At 33.1% G+C, this 24,070-nt stretch overlaps 2 protein-coding genes across 3 annotated transcripts in view; one reads left to right on the forward strand and one right to left on the reverse strand.

Moving 5' to 3' along the window:
• LOC145324830 (nucleoporin NUP35-like) overlaps positions 1–24,070 on the reverse strand; it is a 327,729-nt gene that overhangs the window by 132,175 nt on the left and 171,484 nt on the right. The gene's annotated exons all lie outside the window — the stretch shown is intronic.
• LOC145324821 (uncharacterized) overlaps positions 1–24,070 on the forward strand; it is a 105,772-nt gene that overhangs the window by 65,911 nt on the left and 15,791 nt on the right. Inside the window, exons 2-10 of one of the 2 annotated variants that reach the window (XM_080167497.1) lie at positions 755–814; positions 7,130–7,231; positions 8,546–8,627; positions 9,071–9,162; positions 10,698–10,834; positions 11,933–12,011; positions 13,596–13,665; positions 14,952–15,064; positions 15,952–16,820. In XM_080167497.1, the coding sequence (XP_080023623.1) occupies positions 764–814; positions 7,130–7,231; positions 8,546–8,627; positions 9,071–9,162; positions 10,698–10,834; positions 11,933–12,011; positions 13,596–13,665; positions 14,952–15,064; positions 15,952–16,017 (792 nt within the window). In that variant the 5' untranslated portion in view covers positions 755–763 and the 3' untranslated portion in view covers positions 16,018–16,820. The remainder of the gene's footprint in view (positions 1–754; positions 815–7,129; positions 7,232–8,545; positions 8,628–9,070; positions 9,163–10,697; positions 10,835–11,932; positions 12,012–13,595; positions 13,666–14,951; positions 15,065–15,951; positions 16,821–24,070) is intronic. The other variant, XM_080167496.1, reaches the window with a different exon arrangement.

A 24,070-nucleotide genomic window follows, 5' to 3' on the forward strand; every position in this document is an offset into this window, starting at 1 on the left:
AATTTCAGTTTTAAGCTTTTAATCTTTCATTTGAATATCCGCGGAAAGCTGTCTATAATACGATGCGATAAATATCTAGTGTTATACCTAGTCCTAAATTGTTTTCCAATATTTGTTCTTTCTTGTTCATTATGCTGTACGTTTATGAATCAGATTTTTCCTTGTTTCGTTGCTGTTCTTCTCTTTTCTTACGCATCTGAAGAGAGCTGTTGTTAAACAAAGTTTAAAATAAATTCTCTAAAACTTTGTTTATTAATATTTAATCTTATTAAACTCTGTTTCACATAGGTATAATATTAAAATATCAAACTTTTTACTAAACGCCTTCTTTGTATAAGGAAAAAGGAGATTGGGCAAAAATAAAATCATGGTATTTAGTAGCGCAGCTACTTTATGATTAGGGTATATAAAATCTCTGCGAAGTTTTTAAGTCAACAAGTTTACCTAAAGATTATATACTCAGTTTATTACACAAATTGCCTCGATGTATCTAAAGAATCCGCGTGTAATGGAATGCTCTGACACCCAGGGATATAGATTAAGTACCAGACAACCAATCATTTGATTGAACGACCTGTGTCTGAGAAGTCCTAACTGTGCATGGTAATGAGTTGCGCCTGTTTATGGGTCAAGGCATTCCCACTTATCTACCTACACAGTCAAGACTTTGGGAACTAGTGTGATAAACAGCCCAATGTCCCATCCCTCCTTGTACCTACCTAAAGGGTTGGCCCATTTAACATTGACAAATTGCAGATCAAGAATGGTTTGGTTGAACTGGGTCCTGGTGGCTGGTGTGGCCTTACAAGCCCAGGTAAGATATAGAATATTTCGAGCTTTACCACAAAATGCATAGAGAGTAGGACAGAGATACCCCTCCTTCATTTTCAAATGATATGAAAAAAGGGGAGATTTTTTAAATGCCCAATAAATTTAGGGGGTCTGTTACCCTGTGGGGCTTATACCTTCTGTGCCCTGACTCTGTGGGGCTACTCTGTACCCAACCTAACGGAACCTAAAAATAAACTGAAATATATTGAAAAATTACACCATACTTATAATTTCAATTTATTTTTAAAAAATAAAGGACCAGGTTTTCTATGTACCGCTAGGAATTTTGAGGGTAGCCGCCAAATGATTTACTAAGGAGGCTTTTGGCAAAGTTGGATTTTTAATTAGAGATAGTGAGAAAATCTACGTGATGTATGTAAGTATAAAGTACCTAATATTTAAGATTTTTGTACCTACTTTTATTAGTTTACTTTTTTATGTTAATTGAAATTGAGATTGTCCGCCTTTAATTGTTTAATTAGCTAAGTTTTTAATTAGGAATGATTATCTAACAGTTTTGTAATTGTCTAGCAAGTTCTATTTATATTTAGGTAGTCTTTTTAAAAGCAAAGCTACTCAATTGTTTCAAATATTCACCTATTTGTTAGCTATGTCAAGGAAGAAATGTGATTTTCATTTTTCTCGGCTGTCATTATTGATAGATATTTAAAATTCCATATGAAGAAGACGTTGTTTTATTAAATTGTTTATTTATTTATATTGTAAGCTTATCTACTTATGGATGTTGTTTTCAATACTCTTTGTTCACTTACCATTAGTTCCAAGTCTTGATCATTAGTTTTAATTACCAAAAGTTTCATTTAATTATAATGTATTACGAATACGAAATGATAAAAAATATACTTGACGAGGTGATTAGGCGTAGAAATACCACACTCTTGGTATTCTAATTATCCTAGGAATTACCAATTTAAAATAAAATTGTTTAATATGAGCTTAGTGCATGTTAGGTTTGAATTCCATCTGACGATTCTAATACCTATTGATTAAAAAATATTCTGTAGGTACCATCCGTCATGAACGGACAGACTGCATGGTTCTTCAGGGATAAGACAATGGATGATAAATTGATGTATATCTCCATACAAAATAACCCAATTTTTAAGGTTAAAAGTTTGGACACTGCAATGTACCCCCTAATCATAATTCACAAGTCCCAAAAAGTTTTAAACATTAAATAACGTGTTTATAAATCTTTGGACACAAGTATAATTTTAATCCAATGTCCCCCTCTCTCCCTTGAATAAATTGAATCATTGTAATATAGCATTACTACTAAAATTATCATTTCAGAGCTAATTTTAGATCTATTACGCACACACACACACAAACACAAACACGCACACACACACTCACACTCACACTTTATAATATGAATGGATTGATATATAAAAGTTGTATAACTTTAAGACTTGAACAAGATCTGAATATTTAGATGTCAGTATGAACAATAGACAAAACAATACTAGATCCGTCTTGCCAATTTTTGTTCTAGAATGAAAAAACTAGGGGGATGGAGGTTCCCAAAAGGGTTAAATACCTTCCAAAAGAACTAGACTCTAACTTTGATTTATTCCAAGCTTCTCAAAAAATTGAGACATAGATTTGAAGCTGTTTATATGATCTAGCTGTACATGCATATTAAGTGTGGATATAGAATAAGATTTGTTAAATTTGGATAGGTTAAGATATAGTCTAATAACAAAGGGGGTTAAATGTAAATAAATCCCCCCCCCCCACCTCCCAAAAAAAAAAGTACCGACAACCCTAACACATTGTAAAACAATTATTGAAGGCCACCTAAAAAATATATAGATAGATTCAAAGTTACTATGATTACTCTTCTAAGTTAACTCTAATGCAAGCCCTACATGCATAATTCTTTTCCAGTGGTTGGTTTATTCCACAAACTTTGGGCGCCATCATGCAATTCTTATACAAGCCAGATACCTTGAAATTTATTTGGTTTCGAGGATTTTTAAAATACTTTAATAATAATCACAAGTTGATATTAAAAGCACAATTTATCGAATAATAGCTTATAAATTATTATGTCCGCATGACCGTCCATCCGAATAATTGTCTTTTTATAAGATTGTTAAGCCTATTGTCTACGCAGCTTCTCTCTTACCACACATTGTCATCTAACTAAACTGTACTTTACACACCAATGCACACACCACAACACACAACTTAGGAAAAGGGCAAACATCTAAGGTAATATTAGTTAATCTTGTTACCTACTTATGTATCTACTTAAATAAAAATATGAGGCAAAATGTTTTTTCCTTATTTAAAGGAGCCTTCATGCAAAGCACTTTGCAAACATAACTTTATGCCTGCCATTAGATATAACTTAGACTGACTACTATTATTCTTTTTTATTACCTACCCCCTACCTCACAAGGGTGGGATATTCCTTCGATTTTTGAGTGATTATCGAGAGAATCCAAAGCATCATCCGCGTGTAATGAGATGGGATACACTAATGTCCAAGGATATTAGCACTTTGATTGCACGACCTTTGTCTGAGAAGTCCGAGCTGTGCATAGTAATGAGTTCGCCTGTTTATCGGCCAAGGCATTTTCATTACTCTAACTATTTATGTTGTACACCTAACATAGCAGTAGTAGGAACCATTTTCGAACCTAATAACTACCCGATGACGAGTAAATGCGCTACGTGTTGAGCTATGTCGCGAGTTTGCTATTTTTCTTTACTACCTATTAGAATATTATGTGTAGATAGGTTTCGTGATGATTTGCCTTGAAAAAATGCCAAAAAATGACTAAACGGCTAGGCTGAGCCGCCAGCCGTCAGAAATTACTTTTCCAACTTTTTGTTCGATTTAGGAAAATAGACCTACCAAGGATTACTAATGCAAATTTTCAGATCGAAATTCGAATTTTAAGTACCATTTATACATTTATTACGAGATGGTTGCATTAACCCCCCCCCCCCCCCTTATTAAAAATACAATAATGCCCTAAAATAATATAATGCTAAGTAGGTAAACTCTTTGAGTTAACTTCATGAAACTAACACTTAATTAAGTCATATGGATTATAGTGGTTAGCGATCTGATTCCTTTAATTGATGTTGCATTCAGGAGATTAAGATAGGACATCTGCCATACATAGTATAGTATTAGGCTAAACAGCGGAGAGAGGGGAAAATGGGCAGTTTATTACTCTAATCCCCAAAGTTTTATAATAACGTTTTCTTATTCTGATTGGTTGGTTCATTAAGTTGAGTGTTCAAACGTTTAAACCACTCATACAGAAATAATAATTTTTCAACTTATAGGCAAATATATTATCAATTTTGGTCAGCTTGGTCTTAAAACTAACAAACACACTTTTAGTAAACCTTTCTTCATACCCAAACACCCTACCTACACGCACATTCACCCTCACACACACACACACACTTACAGAATTTGTCACCCTGATGATTTGTTTGCTCCAAGTTTGTATATCTAGACTTTAGCACTTCTCAACAAAATCCTATTCTTTGGTTTCCCTTTCTCTTTGCTGAAAAAAAGCATTATTTTGCAGGGGACATTGGGCTATTAATTACACTAGTCCCCAATGTTTTGTAATAACGTTTTCTTAACAGCTTTAGGGACTTTTGTTGAACTTTGATTGGTTGGTTCATTAATTTTAGTGTTAAAACGTTTCAACCACTAAATGTATCTATAGATAGGATAATTTTGTTATTTTTCTTGGGACCTTTATAAAAGCTTTACTTATGAAAGCTATACAGGATAAGCGGTTCGTGAGATATTTCTGAACTCCGTGGCAGACAAACATCCTACCTTTTTTATATAATGTTTTTGAAACTGCTTAGGTAGTTCCTTTGTTTTATTTTCATTTTTTTATTTAAATTGATTTTTAATGCTTTTATAACTATTGGAGTCGTCTATGATTTATTTAAACAGAACTCAAATAATCTTAAGAAAATCAGCACCATGAAAAAATTATTTGGGCCAATACCTCGTCCAATTGAAAGGATTTGCAGATAAAAAAAAGTTGCTCATCTCATATTTGATAACTTTCCTTCTATTTCTAGTTCTTTATCTGCAGTTTGATCCAATTCTTTTAGTCATTATTGCAAACACTAAGCCATTCCATACCCTACCAGCTAGATAGGTAGGTTAATACTTATGATTTTAGTTGAGGTAGGTAGCTACATGTATTGCAAGAAATATATTTTTCATAAGTAGCATAGCTTTTAAGATTTTTTTTAGATTTTAGAAAAGCAGAAAGCAAATGTAGCCAAATATAACTTTCTAAAGCTTTTTATTATTAGGCTTTTTACGCCAGTAATAACTATTTCAAACATGATAGAATTGTCCAATTTGATTGAAACTAGGGTTAATTGTCCATTTGCTTAATGACTTGTAAATTTTTATCATTTTTACTTACAGTTTGGTTGTAATATTCGGAATAATTTAATTTCTAGATTACGTGACACTACCTAGTATGTTTGTCTTGTAGAGTTGCTTTATTTTTAAGAATTGTATACCTATGCACAATAAATGTATAAGTATAGATGTATAACCCCAGACAACTAACTGGCCCAAGTTTGAGGGACCCTTTTTGACTTTTAGCAAATTGTTTTCTGCTCTTTTGTAGCGACTTTGTTGTGTTATTATTTCCAACGCTATAGGCTGATATTTAAACCAATTAAAAGTCGGCACAGGGTCCCCATTCCGTGGGTAGAGTTTTATATATTATAGCTCGTGCCCCCTCTATTCTTTTACTTTAATTTTTGTACTACCATGCTGAGATAAAAGGCCACAGATAGATAGGTTAACTCTTACATTTAAAGTTGGCTAAGATAGGTGGGTAATACAAGAAATCTAAAAGGATAAGACAATGGCTGATAAATTGATGTACATCCCCATTGGTGATACTCAAAATTACCCCATCTGTAGATTACATCTAGTGGTAGAAACGTTTCGAATCTCAAATAAATGAACCAACCAATCAAAATTTAATGGAAGACCCTAAGGTTGATAATCTAACGAACAAGAAAGCAATATTATAAGACTTCTGGGCATAATTTACCTTCCTTCCCTGGGGTAATACAAAGCAAAACTTTGTTGATTTCTTCTGAACTAGGCCAGCCTCACTTTGCCTGGGTTTGTTTGTTTTACGGCACTTTTATTTCTGCTTAATGACCTAAGTTAACATTTTCATACCAGGCTAACCTAACCAAATGAAACATTTTGTGTCCTTAATTTTTTTTTAGGTCAATATTTTATATGTTAGTGGGTATTGTAACCAATTTTTTTTATAATAAAATATGATGTTTTCATATTAACACCCATAGCATTTAGTGGCTCTGAAATTTAAGAAAAATGAAAAAAACTAGCTCTTAACTCGCATACAACTTAGAAATTTAGAAATAGCCTGGAACCAACCTGAGACCTATTTGAAGCTTATATCTTCCTGAAAATTATTGTCCAACCATTTTTATGTTTCAAAGATGCAAAAAAGGGACAAAAAACATATAAATATATATAACTGTACTTTAGAATAGAGGTTTAATTTTCATGACATTATACAAGTTTTATAACAAATTTTAGAAGAATTTAATTTGAATGCTCCAGTGTCTGCAAACATTTAATTATAACTTGCGCAAATTCAATATCTAGTTTTTATAAACTTGAAAATATTACACATATTCTATTTCTGAGGTGTCACATCATTTCCGCACATGGATCACAGAATAAAATCAAATTAAAAGCATAATATTACAACACAGAGAGAGATGGTTAAGTAATAATGTGCTTAAACGTGGGGTTGAGCTGGCCCTTGTGGATATAAAAAAGTGTCTCATCCTACTCCATGACGACTTAAGTCAAAACACTAAGATACTACCTAAAGCTTATCAATCAAAAATCTACACTTATCTCATTTTTAGTTACCTAGGTATTAATTAAGAGTATATTGATCACATACAAGTTTATTGGATGGTTCTCATCTAAATGCATAAGAACAGTATAGTCAAAACAACAAAAAGTAAACTTTTGATAAGGAGGGGACATTTGATTGTAAATCATGCTGACACCCAAAGTTTTATAAACACGTTCTCTCATTCGTTGGCTATTAAACTTTGGGTTCTTAAATCTTGTTTCGTTGGATCACACTAGTATACCTAGGTAGTGTATAGACTTATTAACCATTAATTTGTTTATCATCATAATGTTAACGTCCAAAGTCTATCCTTTAAGAACCAATAAAAAGTTAAATATCTAAATAAATTTAAGGCACAGCAAAGAAACCCGCCAGGCGTGAATCCAACCCACTACCAGCAACAGCCCCACGGGGGTCACCCACCACCTCCACAGGCGCAACCTCAAGGCTTCCAGGTATAAAAAAAGATATATAGATAGATAGATAGACCAGCTCCTTATCGGGGTGGTAATAGGTTCGAATCACGGCTTAACACAACGTCGTCACTAAAGACGTTAAAAATAGTTCCTTTTCTACCATGCACAGTTAGGACTTCTAGAAAAAGGTCGTACAATCAGAGTTTACTTTGATGGATGTTAATTAGCCTCATACCCCGTGTGTGTGGACAGAAAAGGAGAGAATAGGCTCCCCTTAGTTAGTTTGGTTGGCACATATAAAAATATCGGAATGTTCTCTATCTTAAAATCCTAAGTTTGGCAAATATTGTTTTCTTCTACAGTTAAGCCCCTTAAAAGCACAGGGAAGCATTTTAGCTATTTTATAGGAGGGCACCTCCACCCTGGAACCTCCCCCCTAAAGTGAAGTCCAAAGGAATGCATCAAGTTTTTTTTTATTAAAATTGCGATGTTGATGGTCTAGTGATACATTGTCTGATATCCTCTACAAGGAAATAACTATCTAAATTATTCCTTATCATTTCAGGAATAGAGGCAATGTTAATTTCAAAAATAAGATATGTTTAATTTTTTGATGCAGCTTAAATATCTACAAACTAAGTTGTTTGCTGTCCGTTTGTCTGTCTGTCTGAAACAAATATTTAGCAATTGTTTGTCTTTTCTTCAGGAAAGTTTCTTTTTATTACTATGAGAAAACCACTACTACTCCATTACTACTTAGGTCCAAACACAAAGAAATCATGGCTATACACACACACACACACACACACACACACACACACACACACACACACACAGACAAAACCACTGCATTGTGGATAAGTGGATTTAGTTTTTCCTAAAACCTTTTGACTATTGACTCTAGGGGCGTGGTGACGCTTTGGGTACAAGTCCTCTCCATGTTACCTTTGAAATACTTGCATTTTAAATTGCAATGTAACGCGCTCAATCGCCTAGGGTATGAACACCAATCAGACAACCAACTCTTTGATTGCACGATCTTTGTCTGAGAAGTCCTAACTGTGCATGGTAATGATTTGCGCCTGTTTTGGGTCAAGCCATTCCCCCTACTCTAGGTATCTATTTATGTCGCGCATCTGACATAGCAGCAGTAGGAACCATTTTTAACGACTTTAGTTTTGACGCGGTGTCGGACTGAGATTCGAACCTATCACCTTCCCGAAGACGAGTGCATGCGCTACGTGTTGAGCCACGGTCGCGGTTATACCTGAAACCTTATTATCAAATGATAAAAATTTAGAAAAATAAGTCACATATCTATTCCTGATCCACTAAATTGTTGAATAATTGCAGGGGCAACCGCCTCAACAATTCCAGGGGCAACCACCTCCCCAACAACAATTTCAAGGCCAGCCACAGCAACAACAATTTCAAGGTAAGGAGATTATATATAATAATCTGATCAGATTTTGTGTGTACATTGTACAATTTATATTTTATCAAATATAAATTGGTAGATTTAAGATTGATAAAGATAAATTAATACCTAATGAAAAACTTTTTTTTTATTAGCTTAACTTCTCTTGATGTGATCATTACTGTCGATCGAGTTTCATTCTGGACATAATAATAGTCCTTTTTAAATATTATTATATTTTTCTAAAAAAAGGATCACATGAAATCAACTCCTCCCCTCTTACTTTCAATTTTCAAAATAAAAATAAGGCTGTACAAGTAATTTATTAAGGTTACCTACTGTTTCATCCAAAAAAAAATTATTTAGGGAAAGAACTAAGCAAAATTCATGTTAGTTACCTTAAACCACATAATACCTTTTCTATTCTATTACAACCTCTGCGTCAATTATTTATTATCCAGGACAATCCCAGTTTCAAGGACAGCCACCTCCCCAGGGCCAACAGTTCCAGGGACAGCCTCCCCCACAACAGTTCCAAGGACAACCTCAACAGGTAGATTTTTTTCTAGTTTGGCTTCGAACCCGATTCATATCCGGTGGATTAGAACCGGAACTCAGCTATACTCAAAAATATAGCATTGTATTATAAATATGCAGTTTTCCACGAATAAAAAATGTATAATCATAATATCAAAACCTTCGGCATCTCGGTTTTAATCTTATAATTCTCTCAAGTGGGACATCTGCCATTTTATGTCCCACAAGAAAAGTAACACCAAAGGAATTAGACATTGTATTGGAATCCTAATAAAAATGATTATTAAGGCTAGTTATTAAATATTAAGAGATTAAAATGTACTCATTGACCCGATTAGATACAAAATGAATGCAAATTTTAAATAGTGATGTCCCCTATAGCATTACGGACCTACAGACAGGATGCTCATTGCTCAGAGGACTCCTCACAAAAAAATCATATGTCTATCTTTAATAGAAGCGTTGCAGCCGGACATGTAGACGGAAATTTTGATTTAATATAGTGTCTGCGTGTCCCAGTAGAGGATTTTTTCCCCGGCTTTTTTTCAAATTCAAGTAGTGCAGATGCAATTATTATGTCTTTTAGTGAAAAAAAAACTTGTGTAAAAATTTTAGGTACCTAACCATTTTGGACAAGTATTATGCCCAGTAATTTCTTTTTGAAATTTTGAGGCCCCCCTTATGGGCCAATAATACTTGTCCAAAATGGTTAAAAGGGGGGGGGGGGGCGAAAGTGACACTTTTGAAACCAAAACTAAAAGTCAAAGGAACTCAACTAAAAAAAGAGTTACAGGTCTGAGATTTTGCATGGCAGTTGCTTTATAGGGGTACAATGTGGAACTGTGAAGAAACGGCGGCGCAACCGCCGAAAACCGCCGAGAAAAGGCAAAAAAAATTTCGGCGGGAAACGGCGGTTTTCGGCGGTTGCGCCGCCGTTTCTTCACAGTTCCATATTGTACCCCTATATAGCAACTGCCATGCAAAATCTCAGACCTGTAACTCTTTTTTTTAGTTGAGTTCCTTTGTTGACTTTTAGTTTTGGTTTCAAAAAGTGTCACTTTCGCCCCCCCCCCCCCTTTGTACACAAGTTTTTTTTTCACCAAAGGCATAATGATTGCAACTGCACTACTTGAATTTCAAAAAAAGCCAAAAAAATCCTCTGTCCCTATTGAAGCACAGAACCACCTCCATTAATAAAATATAGCTTAAGGTAGTGGGGGAGGGGGATTCTTTGCTTAAAAGGCACTTTAAAGTAAAGCAATAGTCTCTTTGTATTTTATTATATTACTATGCGACCATAGCATATATGAACTCTAGATGGGAAGGGCAGAAAAATAGCCTATAACCAAATCTATAGTCAATCAAACTTATGTATAAAAATTTAATTAAATAGCCTAAAACCAACCAGGGACCTTTAAGAAGCTTCCATAAAATGGAGAACTCAATTGGTTTAGTAGTTATTAAAATCTTAAGCAACAGACAAAAAAAAACCTTAGGTACTACTTTATATAATAGGATTTCACTGGAAACGATTAACAACATTCTTTTCAGGTGCCTCAACAGCAGCAAGTAAGACAGCAGGCTGCACCACAACAACAACAAGGACAACAACAGCCCAGAGCTGCACACAATCACAACCATGGCGGTCAACCTCAAGTTCTGCACAAGGATATCAAGCATGAAGCTGAGTAAGTTTTTTTTATCTGTCTGTTTCTCTCATTTTTTAAAATAAAATATCTAATTACAAATTAATATTTACTAGCGGGTGCACAATTCAAGGTCTCGTGGGGCACTTGATGTATGGGGGGGGGGGGGAATTCGACATGCGACTTTCAGTTTCAGTTGGATGGGCAAGAAGATATTTTTCCATGGGCTATTTTTCTGGGGAGGGTGAAGGTACCCTCCCTCGAAATACCCAGGACCTATAGGAAGCTTTACTTTAAAGTCGAACCATATCTGCCTAGTGGTTAGTGAGAACATAAGATATAAACTCACTGAAAGACAAATAGACATACTGTTACTTTTATATAAGGAATGTTTATTGATATTTCACTGTATTATATCTAAACTAGCGGCTGCGCTCCTAGCATCTATGGGCTCTATATATGAAGAACCATATCGGTAAAAAAGCTTACTACTTCATATAATGGGATATTGTAAGATAATTATCTAACTATCAGTATCTTTACAATTTATCTAGACACATGGCAGAGCATATGGATATTTCAATGGACACAAGTAAGATGAGCGAACATCTATCTATCTATCTGTATATTAATCATTTATCTATCTATCTAGACACATGGCAGAACATATGGATATTTCAATGGACACAAGTAAGATGAGCGAACATCTATCTATCTATCTGTATATTAATCATTTATCTATCTATCTAGGCACATGGCAGAACATATGGATGTTCCAATAGACACAAGGAAGATGAGCGAACATCTATCTATCTATCTGTATATTAATCATTTATCTATCTATCTAGACACATGGCAGAACATATGGATATTTCAATGGACACAAGTAAGATGAGCGAACATCTATCTATCTATCTGTATATTAATCATTTATCTATCTATATAGGCACATGGCAGAACATATGGATGTTCCAATAGACACAAGGAAGATGAGCGAACATCTATCTATCTATGGATATTAATCATTTATCTATCTATATAGGCACATGGCAGAGCATATGGATATTTCAATGGACACAAGTAAGATGAGCGAACATCTATCTATCTATCTGTATATTAATCATTTATCTATCTATCTAGACACATGGCAGAACATATGGATATTCCAATGGACACAAGTAAGATGAGCGAACAAGAGTTACAGTTCCATTACTTTAAGGTTAGTTAGTTCCTTTGTATGGGATTGGCTCATTTCTAGGGAGGCACATGACAGTCATACTTATCCCCAAAGTTTTATTAATACCTACTCTCTCTCATTGTTGGCTTAAATTATAGGGGACTTTTATGATATCTTGATGGGGTTATGCAATTTAGTATTGTATTAACCTTTCCATTTAGAATTATTTTCTACAAAAGGGTAATTTTGTTTATGGTAATTTCAATTGTACATTAATTTATCGGCTATTGTCTTATCCATTTTGATCCATATGCTGTTTAAATAATGTAAGAAGTTCGCTATTTAAATGTTTTTAAAAGCGAAGCTTTTCTATAATTAGGGTAGGTCCGTCCGTCCGTACGTCCGTCCGTCCGTCCGTACGTCCGTCCGTCCGTCCGTCCGTCCGTCCGTCCTTCCGTCCGTACGTCCGTCCGTAACGGATAGCTTTTTTCGTTAATTTAGACATGTTAGAATTGTCCTATCGATTTCAAATTTTGCATAGTGTTTCCTTTAGCAGTTAGGTACGATTTAGAAAGCGTAGCAACTCTATAATCATTACCAAAATGTCCGTACGTCCATTTAAAACATGTTGACTTTTTTACTTTTTTTTAAAAAGCTTTTTTCGTTAATTTAGTCATGTTAGAATTGTCCTATCGATTTCAAATTTTGCATGGTGATTCCTGTAATAGTTAATTAGAAAGCGTAGCAACTCTATAATCATTACCAGAATGTCCGTACGTCCATTTTAAACATGTTGATTTTTTTTACATTTTTAACAACAAATTTGTATGTGTCCTAATTATCCGATTGGTCTGATTTTTGGTATATTGATTCCTGGGACAACAAAGTACAATATTATAAGCGAAGCAACTCTATAATCAAGTCCTAAAAATGTAAGTATGTCCATAATCATTATCCTGTATCAAGCAGTTTTTCAACAAATTTACTTACAATTTTGCTTTGACTCTTATACATTCGCATTCTGATTATTCAGTTCTGACATAATACGCGTGTTAATGTCCGTTTGTCCTACCGTTTCAGAGCTTCGCTTTTATGGATGTTGTCATCCTTGTTTTTATAGATCGGTTTCAACCATAAAAACCCACTTCCCCTTTATTGCAGCCTAAAACAAAGTAACCCTTGTATAATATACATACATAGTTTTATTAATTCACAATTTCAAAATGAATTAAAATTGCGCATCCCTTTTTCTCTGTAATTGTATTGTTAGATTGTTATTGCTGTTCTGCTTAATAAACAAAATTGGGTAATGTTTCCACTACACAGCTACGCACTTGTCTGCGATTTTTTTACCCTTGGTTTTAACATTATCAATGTTTTTTGTTAGTAAGACACATCAACATTTTTACAGGCACCAGAAAGTTTTAGCGATTTCCAAGAAGAAGGTTTTTAATGTTTTTAGAATTTTTTTAAAAATCTTCAAATAAAAATAAAGAAATCCTCGAATTTATTTTTCGATGTCATTGAAAACATTGAGAAAGAAAAAATCCTCCGATGAAAACATCCAATAATTTTCACGATAGGTAATCTTTGTAGTTCTCAGTGTATAAATAAATATTTTTCAAGATGCATGATTCTGACGGCAACGACAAGCTGGATGGATGTGAACTAGTCAAATCACTCATCCATTGGCATGGTAAGTAACAATCACTCTTCTCTTTGCACCCACAAGACAACCAACCCTTGTCACAATTCTCGGTTTAGGATAACTTTTCACATAAGACCTTCATTCAGCAATTATAGAAACATGAACTTTTATAGGTGATGGAATAGTTATTTATCGCATCGTATTATAGACAGCTTTTCGTGGTCATTAAAGTGAAAGTTATGAGATTAAAACCAGTTTTGTTAGGCTTAGGATATAAAGACCCTAGCTATCGAAATTGGTATTAATTTTATGATTTTTCATTTTAGTATTCGAGAAAATTGTCTATAATACTATGTTATACATATTTTTTTTAATATGGCTGAGAACTGGTCTTAATCCAGCGGATATTTATCGGCTTCCAAGTCATACTGGAAAAATGATTTAAAAGGTTTAGGAACCTAATTAAGCTGGCATGAGCTATAAAAATCACATTGTTTAGAATAGACTAAAAACGCACACTCTAATCTTTCAGTCTAGCTCTATTAGTATGGCTTTGGTCATCTTAAAATAAGGAATATTTCAGCAGTACAAAAATTACAGGTTTCAATTATTCCGTCAGTCAAAATCGCATTAAATTACGAAAATTCATCTGAAAGCAGTTAAATTTAGTTTATTTGTAATTCCTTAATTCTCCTGATTTTTCCTTAATCATTACTGCCACATCCTCAGGCACAAAGGACGATAAAGGGCGGAGTAGGTTGCACTAAAAATCCGTAAAGGTTTTGAGTTTTAAGCTAAAAACATAAGAACGATAAAAATTGATGTTAACTTTAAAAAAAATTGTCTATAGGTAGTTCTTTTCAATAAGAAATACACATATTTAGTGAATATTATCGTTCTATTACTATTTTTAGGCCTTAAAACTTGCAACTTTACGGATTTTTAGCGCAACCTACTTCTCCCTTATAATCTTACTACAAGAAGACTGTTGATTAGTATATTCCATGAGCACATCAGAGGAATATCAAGTCTCTGGAATTATATGTCCGTTAAAAAACTTTTTGACTTTTGGGGTGAAGATAAAGGGGTCATTTTTTCGAATATTTCCCGTAAAGTTGTGTGTTACCGTTTAACACATGCGCTTATTAAGTCAAACTGTTCATAATTATGACCAATTCATTTAGTCATAAGTAAGAACAGTTTAGTTTAATAAGCGCATTGGATTAAACGGTAACACACAACTTAACGGAAAAAACGCGAAAAAATGAGCCACTTTATCTGAACGTGTCCTCTCCCTTCCTTCCTAATCCTGCACCCAATGTCTCCCCTTTCAGACGCCGCCAACCACGACCCTAAGGCTGGTCCCGTGCCCGACGCCAAGATCTTCAAGGACTCCGAGCTCATCAACATGATCGACCCCATCCTGGAGGCTGATGACAGAAACAAGGCATTGTACATCATACTTTTATCCTTACTTGAAAGTAACAGGATCTTCAATTTTAAAGGGGGGGGGGGGGGGGGGGTTTAATGCAACCATCTCGTAATCAATGTATAAATAGCACTTAGAATTCGAATTTTGATCTAAAATTCTGCATGAGTAATCCTTGGTAGGTCTATTTTTCCTAAATCGAACAAAAAGTTGGAAAAATAACGGCTAACAGCTGGCGGCTCAGCAGTTTAGCCATTTTTTGCGCTATTTTTAATGCAAATCATCACGAAACCTATCTCCACATAATACTATTTTTTGCTCCAAAATGTTTTCAAACGGTTCTAGCAGATAGTTGCTGGCACTAGAAATCTGAAAATGTTGTTTTTGTATCATTTCACATGATTTAAAGCAAAAATATGTTTCAAAAAGTTGATTCCTACGTAATTTATGACAGATTTGCCCTAAAAATAGCCAAAAAACGGCCAAACGGCTGAGCCGTTAGCCGTTACTTTTTCAACTTTTTTGTTCAATTTAGGGAAAATAGACCTACAAAGGATTACTCATGCAGAATTTTAGATCTAAATTCGTATTCTAAGTGCCATTTATACATTGATTACGAGATGGTTGCATTAAACCCCCCCCCCCTTACAAATTGGGTTGCTCGATTCCAACTTCTCCCCCCCCCTAATGAAAAAAATTGTGTTTTACTTTTTCATTTTGGAACTAAAATAAAAATTTGAGGTGGGGGTAGGTTTTGCATTTAACCCCTATCACCTCAAGAGCACCTAGCACCTATTTTATTTTCAATCATCCTCTCTCTAAAGTTGCCAAAATGGCCTTTACGTGCGCTGCCGCTAGTATTCAATGTAATAATCAACAAATATAATGTACTATGTCTGAAACAGGATGGTTTCATTGATTATCCCGAGTTTATTGCTGCGCAACAAGCCTCTAATGCCGCTGCTGTTTAAAAACCCTCAATCAATCAATAGAAGCATAATTTGAATCCTTAGTTAAAACACAAAACATTTTTGCAGTAACAAAAATGAGAAACAAAGCACAAAAATAGCCTAAAACCTTGACCAATCCTACTTAAATTATGGAAACTGGTGATAATTTAAATTTTTTTTATATTTTTTACTTATATTTCAACAACAAAAAATTAACCAACCTAGTGCATTTTAAGGGATCTGAATTATAATAATTAATAGTATTTGACTGAATCTATATTTTATTTCATTTTGTTTAATGTGATATAAAATGGCATTATGTTACATTATCTACCTTTTATAAGTTTTAATAATTTATCCATACAATTTGTATGGGAAGATTTTACATTGAATCATAATTAAGACTAAAGTGCAATGTATAGTTATGATTAAAGTGTGAAAAACTTTATATAAGAAAATAAACGTATTAAAAAATTAATCTACAGAAATCTATGAAAGTTAAGCATACTTTAAACACCTACAAAGCAATTGATAAATCAATTCTAAAAAATGCTTTTAAAGACAAAGTAGTAAATACATCACAATGGCTTAATGTCTAACATTTTACTGTGACTTTACAGCATCCAATCACCTTTGGAACCATCAATAAAGAATAAGAATATTGAAAATTCCTGGAGAAAAATGTCAGATCTAATGAATAAAAGAAGAAATGGGTTGAGAATAAATTTGCGCGGCATTGTACTTGGCGGGAAAGATGCATTATCCATCTATCTATCTACTAATCATCATTCCACCTATCCTATTCCTACCACTTACTACTACAGGCAAGCTAGTGTGTTTTTTTTGTCTTCTAGTGTTGTTTAATTTTTTTCCTTACAAAATTGTTTTTCTTTCCCTTTTATTTTATCCTACTATATAAGTAGTAACGTTGTTTTTGCATGGAGCTTAGAATTTAAACTACCTAAATGATTGAATTCTCCTTTTAAGGAATGCTTCACATTGTTCCTGGCATGGTTTAAGAGTATTTCATTTTCTTATTTAGGGCTTTTTATGCTATTTTTCTAATGTATTATTGTCCCTTTAAATACCCCTAGATGTTAAGGGCGTAGCAGTTAGTTGTACATAATATTCTTAGACTTTTTAAATTGACAAGTATTGTATCTAAATCATAATTAAGACCACACCTTTTCCTACTTTTCTTGTGCACCCAGTATTGTAATAAAAAGCATGTTAATATGTGGTTTGGAAACAGGGACTATGGGACTTTAGTCAAATGCGCTTATTAGATTAAGTTGCTCTTAATTATAACCATTTTATATATATACATTTAGTCATAATTAAGAACGCATTTGGCTAAACAATTACATACATCCTTACAGAAAATACGCGAAAAAAATGAACCCCTGTGGCAGTTTTCCTTAATTTAATTTTAATTAAAGCACGCTTTGTATTATAAAATGAAAAGTATTCATCATATGATGTATTAACAAAGATATTTTATTAAACTTTAGTTACCATAAAATTATTCTTCAGTAGGCATATTCCTGTCTCTTGGTTGGAGGATTTTTCTTTGAAAATGCATGCTTCACCCTAAGGGTTCTCAAATATCAGTTTATTTATATTTATATTTGTGTATTTGACATAGACAGGTAGCAGTTTTTTGCTCCATAGATAATATGGTAATATAACATTAAGTGAATTTTGTAGGGATCCACTGAAAAATTTATGCTTATTCCAACGTTTTAGTTTGTTAGTTTTTACGCTTAAAGTGTCTATTTAGCACTGACTCCCACCACCCCCCTTTCCACCCCATACGGGTGAGTCCCGACTCCTAACTCTCCGGGGCTACCCAGTATCCAATATAACCTAACCTGCCCGAAAGTAATAAACAAATAATCGAAAAACTTCCCCTTCCCCTTTTTTTCAATTTATTACAGTTTGTTTTATTATATTAAATCTATGGAAATTATTTTCTTGTTTGGTAGAAAGAAAACTATTCATATATTAATATTACGTTTTTTTTGAAGGCTGCTTAAAATGTTAAGAAATAATTTATAGAATCCTTGTTTGTGCTTATAATTTTACATATTGTTGACATATAGTAGAGATTTTAGTATTATAATTTACTATTTCAATATCATTGATTAAAAAAACACATAGAAAATGTTAAAAATAGTCAAAAACGTGGAAGTACGCTTCCCTTTAGTTAAAGAAACCCTTTTTTTTTATTAATACCCTTTCTAAGAAACAAGGATGACAACATCCATTAAAGTAAAGTAAAACAAAAAATATATTAATAAAAACAGAATATTATTTATAAGCCTGAAAAACTAGTCGTTAATATATGACAATTTATTTCGGGAATCATCGATTTCTTACACCGAGCTTGAAATCTATTTTAATTCGTCCAAATTTTTTTTATAATTGCTCAAAACATTGGGTACTTTTGAGATATATTAACAAATTTTTTTTTTACACCATGTCTTTGTATTTTTTACTCTTATATAAGCTGCATAATACTTCAAGATTGATTGATAGATATATATTCCCAATATTAAAAGGTTAAAAGTATTATTGTATGATTAATTTGGTGAAAATTACAGTCATTGTTGTAACATTACACAGGGATCTACAGGGATAAGACAATGGCTGATAAATTGATGTTCATCCTCAATGATGATGCACAAAATTACCCCTATGTGGATTACAATTAAAGGTTCTAACGCTTGGATACTCAACTAAATGAATTAACCAATCAAAATTGGTAGTAGAAATATAGCTTTTAATTATCCCAAGGCTTAAATTTGAAAATTAAAAAAAAAAAAACGTAAAATATTCCCGGAGGCAAATAAAGCTTTCCAAAAATTGAAAAATTAATTAGTTCACTGGTTACCTAGCAAGATTTTAATAGACAAAAACCTTACTACTTTATTAAATAGGCAAATCTATCTATGTACTTATAAATTAAATAATCAGAGTATCAAAATTAAACTTGAACCTAAAATCTGAATAAAAAGAATATTCTGAAAAAAAGTAAACTGCAAGTGTGAGGGAAAAGTGAAAGATTATTTGCAGTGCATTACATTGTAACTTTGATGTGTAGCCCCTCGATTAGTGGTCATGTCAAACAGCAAATAGATTTATTTATATACAAGTATTGGATTTAGAAAGAAAAAAAAGTAGTGGGTTTCTTCGTATTTTTACAGTAGTTTTTCTCCTGCCGGGGGCTCTAACCGTGTGGGGAATCATTAACATTTACCTAACCTAACATAAAACAACGTATCAAAAGATAATATGAATGAAAATACGACGAAAACCGTTACTTCGTTTTCTTTCTACGATCCTAAGTATTTTACCTCTAGGGGCATCTTAAATTTAGATAAAACATCCGAGGGACCAATAAAAAGTTTCGCTGGAATGAAGTACCCAATCAATTCACCTGTAAAGACAGACATAAAATATTTAATAAGCGATCTCACCCCTTAAAAATAGATATCTAATATGACAAACCAAACTTTCCAAATTGTAGATTAAAACTATTTGTGTAAAAAATACGACACTGCGGGTTCATACAACCCAATCAAAGTTAAATTAAATCCTTAAACTTTATATTTCCCAACGTATAAGAGAACGTGTTTATTTGACTTGTCACCTACCTCCCAGGCCACACTGCTCTAGCAACTTTCGGGACTAAATTGAATTTTGAATTAAGTTGAGTGTTCAAACATTTCAATTACTAATAGTAATCTACAGAAGGGGTAATTTTGTGTTTTCATTGGGGATATACATCAATTTATCACCCATTGTCTTACCCCTTTAGATCCCTGGCTAAGTTAATGTAGCATATTATTTGCTGTAATGTATCCCACGGTTCGAAGCCCCTCTCTGCACACCAACTTACAAACTCTGAGGCTTTTCCCAAAAGGATTCAACTTTCACACATTTTTATGTGAGTTTGCATTGCATATGTGTGTGAATGTGTGTGAGTGTGTGTGAATGTGTGTGTGTGTATGGGTGTGTTTGTGAGAGTGTGTGTGTTAGTGTGCATGTGCAACATTTCTTTGAAATCTGTAGGAATTTAGGAAAAGGTTCTCACTGCTTTTCGAGCTTTGATTAGTTCCAAATCTCCAAATTACAAAGACCCAACTGTTTTTTCTTCAGGCTGTATGTTTTTGTAAGGCTGGGGGTTAGCACCAGGAAGGAAGAGGATATTTGACTGTAAACTATAATGGCCCCAAAGCTTTATGGGCCCGTTTTCTCATTCATTATCTTTAAAAGTTTAGGTACTATTTTGTATTCTGAAATGGTTGTTTTCAACAATCAGTGTCTAAACCCTTCAACCTATAATTTAAATCTACATATGGTGATGTAAATCATTAATCTTTTGTCTTGTAAGATCTCCGGGATGGCAACCACACATCCAGAAATATAACAAACCAAAGGCCAGTAAGCTTTCCTTACTATTGTAGAAATACCGGTCCAGCTGTTTAAAAGATCTTAATGGAAACATTTAAATAAAGATAAGCATGCTTCTATTGGATACTTGATTTATATTAGCCTGACTGATCCTTTTACCCCTGTAAATGTTGAGTGCAGATTTAAACGTGAATCATTATTTACATTGCCACAGATATAAACCAACAAAGACATTGTACTAATGTACTTCCTACATTTTATATTGCTTTTTGCTTTACCTATCATTTCAATGTTTTATATGCAATTAAAGTAATTATTTTAAAGTTAGTATGTTTTTCAACCTATTTTTAAAAAAATTACACTATTCTAAGACATTAAAGTAATTCACAAAAGAAGAAAAAAATTTTAAAAGTCCTTAGTTTACAATAATAAATAACATTTATTAATGTATTTCCTAAGTAATTAATGTTACTTTATAATAAACTAGCGGCTTCGCCACTAGCCTCGTAGGGCTTTGTCTATATAGGTAACTAAAAAAAAATTAAGTACCATTCATTTCAAATATTTAAAAAAAAGATTGAGGGAGATTTTTTTTGGAGGGGGGGTTTGGAAGGTGATTAGTTCAAATCTCTGCCCAACAATGGCAGTCGTTTACAAAAGTACGTTATACTGCAGATGTGCGACATTAATAGTAGAAGTAAGTGAGAATGTTTCGGCCCAATACATGCTCTGTTAGGACTTCCAAACAAAGGTGGTACAATCAAAGGCTTAGTTGTCTGCAATATTTTGGACGTTATTGTCATGGGACCTACCAAATTTGTTGGCCCCACGATGTTCCCAAGAGGTATTTATGAGAGGTTTAAATATTTAAACAAAATTAAAATATTTGTTTTTAATTTTATAATCTACGACTATAATTATCAGATAGGATTTAAATGTAATGTGGCTTAGCAGACTGAAAGAATTCAGGGATCTAAAGGGATAAGACAATGGCCCATAATTAATGTTTATCACCAATGATGATAAACATAATTACCCCTTCTATAGAATACAATAGTTCCACTCAACTTAATGAACTAATCAGTCAAAATTCAATAAAAGTACCCAAAGTTGCTGAGCTATGAAAAGGAAAATGTTATTTTAGAACTTAAGAACTAGTGTAAAAAAACAACCCAATGTCCCCTCCCTTCCTGGAAAGAAACAAACAAATGAAATGCTCTTTTCTGTTTACCTAGCTTGACGTAGATTGAATCTTTATTTTACACCAGGGAGGGAGGGGACATTGGGGTGTTTATTTCACTAGTCCCCAAAGTCTTAAAATAATATTTTCTTAATAAAGGTACTAAGAAAGAGAGGGAATGTCTGATTGAGCCAATAGGAGAATCGCATCGGAATTTACATTGGATCTCATTGGTTGAAATTATGTACACATTTTCCTACGAAGGCATGTTTTTTTTCATTTCATACATACATAAAAGTCAGCTGTTAACAGTATATTTTCTTAGTAGAAAGCTTTGCGGAATCAGAATTAATTGCCCAAAAATTTCGTTTACAATTTGAAAGCTTGAAACAATGTTGGATTCTTAAAAAAAAAGTTAGGCTGGCAACTCGCTGGTGAGGCAAAATTATTTTTGTGAAAAATCCTCCAAAATCGAATAAAAAAATTTACAAAAATGAAATAAAATCTTAAGAGGGTTATTAACATATGATTTTGTTTAATTTTTGTAGATTTTTAATGTGCTTTTGGATGATTTTTCACAAAAATAATTTTGCCTCACTATCGAATAGCGAGTCTATCATTTTTTAAGAATCCACATCAGCTTGAGTCGAAAGTAAACAATACTTTTGTCTGCTAGGAATGTTCTCTCTTAGATTTGACGAAAAAAGGGTTCAGAATATTCTTCTACTCTTCTATTTCTATTATTTTCTTATTCGTTTGCTTAACAACCATGGGGACTTTTATTGTATTTTGGTTGAATGGTTCATTTAGTTGAGTGTCCAAACGTTACAACCACTCATTTTATCTACAGAAGCGGTGATTTTGTGTATCATCATTGTGGATGTACATGAATTAACTCTTGTAGAGTGTCAGAATTGAATAAGCAGAAAAATGTTTTTTTTTATTATAAAGAAATTTGTAAGTAAATTTGTTGAAAAACTCCCTAAATATAGGATACTGTTAAAGGACATACTTACATTATTGGGACTTTAGAAAAACTTAATTATAACATTGTACTATGTTGTCTTTGTAATCAGTATGTTAAAAACCAGATTAATAGGATGATTATATAACATGAAAAATGTTGAAAATCAACATGTTTAAAATAGACGTACACTTTCTGGTAACGGTTATAGAGTTGCTACGCTTTCCAAATTGTACCTAACTGTTATAGGATTCATCCTGCAATGTGTGAACAATTCTAACATGCCTTAATTAACGAAAAGAGCTAATCGTTACGGACGGACCGACCCCTATAATAGAAATGCTTCGCCTTTAAAAATAGATGCACTTCTATCAAGTTAATATTGTATTCTGTATTCATTCTGTTTCCTTGGTAATGATAATTTCACATTACTTCAATAGATTTTTACAATATGTTTATGATGCAAGAATTTATTGAGACCTTAGAACAATGTCCTTATTGTTTATTTTTTCATATCTGAGTGAAAACATTTCTTGAAAGGGTAATTAAACTTCCCTTAATCTGTATGTAAGGCTAATTTTAAAAATTCTAAGAATAGAATTGAAACTGGTATGAAGATGGATTTTATGGGATATACAGTACAATGAAATAATTGTTTTGAGTGTAGGCATTTCTAATTTAAGACCAACCAAACAAAATTTATTAAAATTACCCAAAGTTTCTGAGCCATAAAAAGAGATAACATTGTTATAAACTTTGGGTACCAGTGTAATTTACAGTCCAATTTTTCCCTACCTGGACAAAGCTTCATTTTAAAAATATATCTTGGATACCTAGTGTAAATATATTAAAAGATTATTTTTTCTAAAGTTTGTTATTGTCTATCTAACCTTACTTTTTAATCAGGGATCTAAAGGGATAAGACAATGGCCATTAAATTAATGTATATCCCCAATAATGATTCACAAAATTACTCATTTTTAGATTACAATTAGTGGTTGAAACGTTTGGACTCGTAACTTATTTAACCAACTAATCAAAATACGATTAAAGTCCCCAAGTTAGTAAGCCAACGAATAAGAAATGTTGAAGACTTTGGGGACTAGTGTCATAAACAGCCCAATGTAACCTGTCACCCTGCTTACAAATAGATATATAAGAGAGTCTAGACAATTGTTTATTTTCTAAAGAAAGTCTAAATTACACAACATATATTTATTTATTGTATGTGTGCAGTGCAACATACCTGGGAGGGAGGGCACATTGAGACTGTTTATTACACTAGTCCCCAAAGTTTTATATTAATGTTTTCTTATTTGTTGGCCTAACAACTTTGGGGACTTTTATTGAATTTTGATTAAGTTTATTAAGTTGAGTGTTTAACCATTATTTGTAATCTACAGATGGGGCTATTATATGTATCATCATTGGGGATTTACATTAATTTATCGAACATTGTCTTATCCCTTTAGATCCCAGGCAATATATAATTATCAGGGAGGTAGGGATAATCA

This window comes from Acartia tonsa, chromosome 7 (assembly GCF_053477335.1).
Source record: "Acartia tonsa isolate MP-2025a chromosome 7, ASM5347733v1, whole genome shotgun sequence".
In the NCBI taxonomy this organism is placed as follows: domain Eukaryota; kingdom Metazoa; phylum Arthropoda; class Copepoda; order Calanoida; family Acartiidae; genus Acartia; species Acartia tonsa.